This window comes from Gadus morhua, chromosome 17 (genome assembly GCF_902167405.1).
Source record: "Gadus morhua chromosome 17, gadMor3.0, whole genome shotgun sequence".
Classification (NCBI taxonomy): Eukaryota; Metazoa; Chordata; class Actinopteri; order Gadiformes; family Gadidae; genus Gadus; species Gadus morhua.
In genome coordinates this window covers 20084385-20093004 of record NC_044064.1, presented here as the reverse complement: position 1 = coordinate 20093004, position 8620 = coordinate 20084385, and the positions used below count along the sequence as shown (strand labels likewise).

Below are 8620 nucleotides of genomic sequence, written 5' to 3'. Positions count from 1 at the left end.
GCGGCCGAGTGGCCACTGAGCGCTCTGAAGCTGCTGAGTGCGCCTGGAGGAACAACGAAGGAGCACCCAGAGAGAAACACAAGAGGAGGACCCCAGTTAGTGGCCGTATGGGCGTGTCCGTACCCTGTGTAGGGAATCAGGCTTAACACCGTACAACAACTAAATACACACTTGATATATTAGCATTTGTTTATTTTAGGTACTGGCGTAAGTAACCGCGTACCCCAATAAGTAAAATAACCTCTGTATCATTTGCATCAAAATTTGCATTTTACTCTTAAGTCTTTACACATGCAACCGCAAAATTCTACATTGTTCTACGTAAAACGTGAAATCTGTTTCTCACAGGCTTGTCTGCACATAAAGATACTCAGGGTATGTCCGGTGGGTGTGTCGTTACATGGTACTGCACCTAGCTAACGGCTAGCTTCATCTCTGCAGCTGGGCTTTGGCTAACTAGCTAGCTTGTGTGGTCTTACCTGTATTAGCCAACCCCAGGACTGCTTGTCTACCACAATAGTTAGGACTGAACTGGACTGGGGAGGAAGTAAAGGCAGGTTTTCTAAGATGGGGTGGACGGTTCAGGTCAGGTCAGTCAAATCAGCTTTTAGTGGCAACTTTAAAGAATTGCAAACCGCTTCAAATGAATCATGAAAGAAAAGGAGAGAATCCATCTGGATGAGGTAGCACAGAGATAAGACTATGAATCAGTAATAAAGAACTAATGAATGAACACTTTGAGGACGTCAACCAATGAGAAATAGCATTTCAAACCCACAAAGCAAAGCTCTAGACTCTAACAGGCTGGTTGGCATAGCGACGGCCGTCCACCGTTCGCTTGTACCTGCGCTGGCGGGCTTCCTGGCGGCCGGGCGGTGGCGCGACTCGATAAACACCTGCTGCCCGCTGCTCTTCACCTGGTGCACGTCCTTGCACATCTGCTGGAAGGTCATCTGCAACACACACCACGAGGTCAGGGGCTGGGCCGTCGGACGCACACCTTGAGGGCCCTTTGGGGGCCCTATGAGGGCCCTATTAGGGCCCCATGAAGTCCCTATTAGGGCCCCATGAGAGCCCCATGAGAGCCCTATTAGGGCCCCATGAGAGCCCCATGAGAGCCCTATTAGGGCCCCATGAGAGCCCTATTAGGGCCCAATGAGAGCCCTTTGAGGGCCCCATGAGAGCCCTTTGAGGGCCCCATGAGGGCCCCATGAGAGCCCTTTGAAGGCCCCATGAGCGCCCTTTGAGGGCCATCAAAGGGCCCCATGAGAGCCCTTTTGGGTGGTTTGAGACGGCGGCGGCCAGACGTACGGGCTTGTGTGTGGCGGCGGCGGTGGCGGCGAGCGCCGTGGCGATGGCCAGGGCGGTGGCGGCGGCCACGCCCTCCTGCGCCGGGGGGTCGTTGCTGTCGCTGGAGGAGGAGGCCGGGGCCCGCGGGGGCTGCGAGCGGCGGGAGGCCTGGGACACGCTGGAGCCCCGGGACCCCCCGCCGTGCACGGGCCGCCCCAGCAGCCGGTGGATCTGCTCGCTAAGCGGCGCCATGTCGGGCGTGGCGCCGCGGCCCTCGCAGCCGCGCAGCACGGTGAACACGTCCTCGTTGAGCGGGCTCCTGGGGGCCGGGGGTCACAGCGGTTAAAGACCCCAACCCAAACGGACAGTGTACCTCTGAATACATAAAGCTAGCGTAGCTGCTGTCGGCCAATCGGCTCTCCCTGAGCTCAAAGCGTCCGCGTGCCGGGACTCACGTGCGCACTTTGTGGCGGCCCACGATGAAGGCCACCTTGCGGCTCCAGGGGTTGACGAAGGACGACCAGCTGGTGTCCAGGGTCAGGTACTCGCCGCTGCGGGCGCACATCCTCAGGGGGGCGTGGTCGAAAGGCTGCCCGGCACACTGCAGGACTGGAGGAGAGAGCACACGGCCAGGGGGTTAGAGCACAGCCCCATCCCACCGCAGGAGGGGACGGTGTGAGGCAAGAGGACCGAGGTCAGGAGGTTGCTACGGGGAAAAGGGGAAAACAAACGCTGTGTTTTTGTGTCACACAAAAGCGTACATAATCGATCTAAACAGATGTATCAGAGAGGGCGAGAGAGGCAGAGGGGCTCACTCTTCTTGTGGATGGCCACCAGGATGGGTCGGTCCTCAGGGTGGATGTAGAGGAGGATTGGGGTCCCCACCAGGTCCTGGGGGAGGTATCCTAGCAACGGCACCGCCCTGCAGACACACACACACACGGTTACACACCGAGCTCTGGCGGCGGCGGGCACAGCGGCCTTCTGAAGGCCTTCTGAAGGTCTGGGCGCTGACCTGTCGTCCACCTCCTGGAAGAGGCACCCCGGCGTGTGGCTGGTGGTGAAGACCCGCTTGTCCGTCGGGATGCGAGGGGCTGTGGGGGGGAGGGGGGGGGGGCGTTTAGAGGACGGCTGCGGCAGCAGGTGATGAACACTGTGTGTGCAGTCGCTCGTTAGGGATCACTGCCTTTTAGTTTAGGGTTCTTGTTTCTTCAAACAAAAGAGGGATAACATTTGTCCACAGTGATGCGTATAATGTGATATTTAGTCGATGCATCAGTGTCCCCCATGGCGGAGCCTCCCTACCTACCTTCGTATCCCGAGTGCACGCGCTCCGCCAGCAGCAGGCAGCAGGGCTGGGGCGCGGAGTCCTCCGAGGGCCGCAGGGTCAGCTGGTACGGCGAGAGGCGGAACGGGGCGTAGCGCAGCGGGCCGCCGCCCACCCGCGGCACGCCGACGCGGCAGAACATGGACTTCTCCTGGGCGGCGTCGGGCGGCGCCGACTCTGGGGGGGGAACACGGGGTTCAGGGCAGTGTCGAGCACGGATCGACTCACAGGCCGATTCATTCAGCACCTGCTGCCGACCTGAAGGAACCACGCCCGCTCCACTCACCGGAGCCCGTGCAGGACGCCCAGGGGGGCAGGCGGCAGGGTGCCGTGTGGCTGTAGAAGGTGCTGACGTCCTGCGGGGCCAGGAGCTCTGAGAACACCGTGCCCTGGAGGTCCTCGGGCGTGCAGCGGAGCAGCGAGGCGCCCTGGGGCGAGACGTACACCACCTTGCCCGACAGGAAGGACACGGCCATGGAGAAGGTGTCCTGTGGGGACGGGAGGGCCAGCGTTAGCCCCCGCTGGCTGAAGGGTGAGGGGGAGAGGGACGGAGCGGGCTGAGCGTCTCACCGTGTTCCTCAGGGTGTACTCCGAGGTGATGGTGTCCAGCTCCTCGGCGGTGAAGGAGGACAGGTCCAGGCTGCAGCCGTGGCCCTCCTCCACGCTCCACTGGTGGTAGTACTCCTGGTTGGCTGGGGAAGCGAGCACACGCCGGGGGTTAGAGGCCGAGGCGTACCGAGCACACGACCAGGCGGGCGGCCCCGAGCGCCACGATGAGTCTCCTTACCTCGGACTTGTTTGACGCAGTTGAGGGCGTACTTGAGGGCGTCCAGGGTGCTGGAGTGGCCCTTGGTCTTGCGCTCTACGGGCAGCCGGATCTTGAGCTCCTTCAGGGCCTTCATGAGCTCCTTCTGGGTGCGCAGCCGCGCCGACTGGTCGCTGCTGCAGCCCGACGTGGAGGGGGGGTCCTGCTCCGAGCTGGTGGAGAGCAGGCTGTAGGCCAGAGAGCCGCCGGGCGGGGACAGGCTCTGGGAGGTGGTGCTGGGGGGGGCGAGGAGGGAGGAGCGGGAAGAGAGAGGGGGAGACGACTTTAAAGATTGGATTGACAAAGTACACTTTGGTAAATATCTAACCATGGACTCGCTAGTCACTCTGAACGGCATGAGCTGGCGGCAAGCTAGCCAAGAGTTTGAGGTGACCATTCAAAGAACGTCCTCATTCTCTTCATCCTCTTCCCAGATGATTTTCCATGCGTGAAGGCTGTCTATTTGACAACACTAGGACTCCATCGCGGCGGTATTGCCCCTCCTATCATCGCCCGGAGCTGCGCAGAATCACAGCCAGGTTCTCCATTGTTCCGTGTCGTCAGGAGGTTATGTCATAACCGGCCAACAGACCCCCACAACCCTCTCAGGAGCCCCACTCCCCTCCAGGGTTCCCTGGCGGTCGACGTCAGTGAGAAAGCACACGTGGCCAGCCCTCATGGCCATGGCTGTTGTGTACCGGCGGTTTTCATACATGTTCCCCTCATCCTCCGGTCCACCGCTGGGCTCAGGGTTCCTCACAGCGCCCTCGTGTGGACACAACATTGTACGCTACAACGCCATACAGTGGGAAGGTTAACTTTCTTGCAATGTCCCTGAAACTACAACGCAAACATCCATTCAGCCAAAGCAACGGGTCAGATAATATACACACCCATTATTTTTCCTAATTTCTCTGCCTTTTCTTTAATTGTTTAATTAGTATTATCTGTTGGTATACTGTAGTGCAGCTGAGGCCACATCGGCCCTGGTTACACACCAGAAGTGCTGAAGCAAACATCCCAAACACATTACTGGGGCCAAGATGTACACGGTGAATTAATGCCGACCGAGCCGTCAACACCATGTGTGATATCACACGTGGTGTGATCCAATATTTCACAATAAGAATGTGACATTTCACAGTAAGAGCATGTGACATTTCACAGTAAGTGCATGAGACATTTCACAGTAAGAGCATGAGACATTTCACAGTAAGAGCATGTGACATTTCACAGTAAGTGCATGAGACATTTCACAGTAAGAGCATGAGACATTTCACAGTAAGAGCATGAGACATTTCACAGTAAGAGCCCCCCCTCACCTCTTGCTGCTCTCGGTCAGCCTCATGCCAGAGTCCTTCCCATTGGACGAGTTGTGGGAGCTCCGGGTGGACTGCCGGCCCTGCGAGCTGTTCTCCCGCTCCCCGGAGTCGTTGCCGCTCGACGTGCCGTCGTTGTCGTCGGAGGTGGGGGGGCCCCTCCGGTCGCTGGAGCCCCCGGGGGAGGAGCCCCGGGGGGGGGAGGAGCCTCCCTCTGCCCCTGCCTCCTGGATGCTGACCGAGCCGCCGCTCAGGGGCCCCGGGTCCCCCGAGGCTTCCTGCTCGCCCTCCTCCTTCTTGGGGACCCTGGTGCCGCGGCCCCTGGTGCTGAGGCCGGGGCCCGGTACGGAGCGGTCGTAGCTCATGCTGGTGTGGGACGAGGCCCTGACAGCTCGGGGGGGGGGGGGGTTCTGAGGTCAGAGAGGTCGAGGAAGCTCTGAAGAATGATACTTTAAGTGAGGTGAGGTTTAAGTGGGACAGCTAGGGCTGCATGTGGGCTTCATGGTGTGGTGTTAGCTGGTAGAACCAAGCAGCGAAGGGCCTGGAGTCTCTTCAACACATGGGTCCAGAGAAGCCTTCTCCTCACCTCTGGGGGGGTGTGGGACTGCAGAACAGCGCCTGGAGAGGAGGAGTCAAGAGTCAAGATGTGTGGAGAGATGTCCTGAACAGGTAAACAGTTACGGGTATAGGCGTCATGGTTAAATCTTCCGCGTCAGCTCCGACCCAGAGAGGGATATTGGCTCACTGGCGCCGGGCCCATTAGTGTGCACTTTAGATTACTTTGTACCATGACCGTACAGCGGGAGGCGGGGCGTAAATCAGGCCACAAACTGCGCAAGTAAGAAATCCCACCGACTTCAACCCCATTAATCCATTAAGCCCTGCCAGAAGGCAAGACATGGCTCTGTGACTGGTCCAAACTCTCCTTTGCCTCGCCCCATGGATTAGATAAGGTTATTGTTTAGATTATGTTAGCGTTAACATTGGTTTACTTTAGTGATTTTCTTTGGACAAGGTTGCGACAGCTGCTTCCAAACCTATGACACTATTTTGATTAAAAGAAGTCACAACCATATCCCCAAATGAGAAAATGTCAAAGTCAAACCATACCGAAAGATACATCTTCAAGCATTATACCAATACAATGGTCAATGTTGTAAAATAAATAAAGTTGTTGGTCAAGTTGGTAATTACACAGTTAATATAATAATCTCTGTGCTGGCTCCCTGCCTTGTTCAAGAGCAAAGGTTGCAGATTGGACCAAAACAATGATTACAGCTGGCACAGTGAGCACCTAGCACCTAGAAAAACAACCAGGCACTAGATGGCATGAACCCTGGGGTTTGTTAACTGATTTCAGATGAACTCACTTGTCCACACACTGTTAAGACTGGATGGTTCACATGGGGAACGATCACGGTGGACATTGGGGAACAGTACTAGAAGCATGACATAGAGCATCAGAGACTAAGCATACAATCATCTTAGATACATTCATCGAATGTACCCAAGTCGTCTAATGAACAGTTATCTTCAGCCCACAGAAGATAAACAGTCCGTATGGATCAGTGAACATACACAGGGTAAGTTCCCAGCGTCGGTTCTCCGTGTGACAGAGTTCCAGTAAACGATGGCCAATTCACAGCCTGGGCAGCAGTAATAGCAAGATTGGCAGTGCCCATGTCACGATACGAATGATATATTTACCGACAGATGTCGCGATATGAACATTGACAGGTGGCACAGAATATCGGGGCTCTCCAAACCAGGAAAAGGTATAGAATAAAGGAAGACATACCAAGGAGGTGTGCATGTGATGGGTTTAATACCGCAGCAACAGGGATATGTGTCCTGACAGGTTAGGAGGTGTTTATAGACAAATAATAAACCCCCTCACTTTTCTGCAGGGATTTCCACTTTCTAAACTGCGAATCCTTCTTGTTATAGTGTCTGTGCGGCGTCAGTAAACCGTGTCCGTGTAGGCTGTGTTGTTGTGCGCCCGGTCTACCGCCTCATCTCAACACACCTGACCTGTGCGTACGTCCTGCAGCACGTGTCCGCCGCCGTGCGCCCCGCAAGCTTCCCCCGTTGCTCATTGGACGACACGCTAGCCTCTCTGAGCCAATGAGAATCCTCAGCGGCCCCGATTGGCCAGCTCGGACACGCGGCACACACTGCTCCACACCCCGCTGCTCCCTGTTCACTACTTCCCGAGTCCCCATACCGCCTTTACTCAAGCGCGACGCAGTTAACTATAGTAGCCTACTTGTTTCTTGTTTTTACAATGTGTATGATACTGCGTGGAGTGGATGTTATTGACAACCACAGTAACTTAAACTAAATTGGTAATATCAGAAGGATGGCCAGAGACCAACGTGTTCCCCCCTCGGGCTCCGGGTGTCTCATCAGGCTATTTCAACTAGTCTGCTTCTTGCGTGTGATAGCAAATTACTCATTATCTCAACAACATCAAGACCTGTCATCGAAACGGGCGCATGCCTTAACGAAAATATAAAAACTCCTTCATTCATATACTTTATTATTTTTCTGTGTCCTGCAGTGCACTTTGCAACAAAGTGCACTGCATGTTGCCACCCTAAATGAGTTGAGTACCAGAGGGCATGAAACGATAGACTGCAGAAAGCTCATGCAGACCATGTGAACTCAAAACTCATTTTAGACAGGTGAGATGCACCGGACCATTTCATAGTCTTATGAACAAAGACAAGTCAAAAGATATCCTGCCAACGTTACTGCGAAAGCCAGTGATCACGACACAGGATAGGTAAAGGATGTCACGCTTCAATATCTGCCGTCTGCACACAAGCATCAGATGAGCAGAACCTTCAGAGCCTGAATCCACAGCATCTGGTGGAGAACATGTTCTAACACCGTTGTTAACTGCATATTAATAAACGGTTCTGTTTTTACTGTAAAACATTATCTCCAAATGTGTTTGGTTGTGGGCTGCTGATAATTCAATGACGTACGCAGCTTTACCTGTTAGTCTAACATAAAAGATGAGAGATGAATATCACGCATGCATCACATGCAAACGTGCGGATCTCCTACAGCCTAACATATTCCTTACGACGTGGAGCAGATCTCAAGAGTGGTCTGCCTTGAACAACAGGTCATATCTGGACTAGTAATGCATGTTGACATGCTGTGTAACATTAGGCACGCTGGATCAGCTGAGACACAATGTTCCCAGTTAAAACCATGTTAAGGCTGTAATGTAAAGACCATAACACCCATCACAACAATCACAACAATCACACACAACAGTCATAAACTGGTGCAACAAACCAAACATAATTCTAGTAGTTTGGTTCCAACCTGAAAACACGGAGAGGTCTAATAACACCACTCCTCTGACACATGCACAATAATAATAAATGATGAACATAATATAAAGCGATCTTACCTTATTTTTTCCTCTTAATGGTTTAATGGTGAGAATCGGCGAGGTGTTGAGATGTTGTGCAGGTCTGTTGTGGGCTGCTACCGCTGTATCTGTGTGCTCAGTCGGCTGCAGACCTCTCCCTCCTCCTGGTTTACACGCAGGGCTCCACGTGCCCGCTGGAAACGAAGCCCATTGGCCGTCTGTGGACGATAGACACGCCCCCGACGTTTCTCATTGGTCACGGTGGGCGTGGTTTGCGGCACGGGGCCCCGCGCTCACGTTGAAGTGTGTGTGGCCAGAGCGAGCGAAAGCAACCTGGCACGCAGGAGGCCATAATCCCAGTAATGCAGACGCAATCATGTTTTTCTGTATTAAAAATACATGTTTATCTTGAGGTGGCGTGCTGTTTGTAAGCGCGCTTTTCCTCTTTACATCGCAATTAATAGCAGTAAAAACGAGGATTTACATCTATT

The 8620-nt window shown here is 54.4% G+C and overlaps 1 protein-coding gene across 3 annotated transcripts in view; it reads right to left on the bottom strand.

Annotated features, from left to right (window-relative positions):
* per1b (period circadian clock 1b) overlaps positions 1–8320 on the bottom strand; it is a 14434-nt gene extending 6114 nt beyond the window's left edge. For 2 of the 3 annotated variants that reach the window (XM_030338002.1, XM_030338004.1), the window contains exons 1-12: positions 8169–8320; positions 4745–5359; positions 3405–3658; positions 3188–3309; positions 2904–3105; positions 2600–2794; positions 2306–2384; positions 2106–2212; positions 1746–1899; positions 1312–1609; positions 845–953; positions 1–43 (exon numbers count right to left, since the gene is read on the bottom strand). The exon at positions 1–43 is cut by the window's left edge and continues 111 nt beyond it. In XM_030338002.1, coding sequence (XP_030193862.1) covers positions 1–43; positions 845–953; positions 1312–1609; positions 1746–1899; positions 2106–2212; positions 2306–2384; positions 2600–2794; positions 2904–3105; positions 3188–3309; positions 3405–3658; positions 4745–5106 — 1925 coding nt within the window. In that variant the 5' untranslated portion in view covers positions 5107–5359; positions 8169–8320. Of the gene's footprint in view, positions 44–844; positions 954–1311; positions 1610–1745; positions 1900–2105; positions 2213–2305; positions 2385–2599; positions 2795–2903; positions 3106–3187; positions 3310–3404; positions 3659–4744; positions 5360–6539; positions 6747–8168 lie in introns of those variants that run through there. The other variant, XM_030338003.1, reaches the window with a different exon arrangement.
* Between the last annotated feature and the right edge of the window lie 300 nt (positions 8321–8620).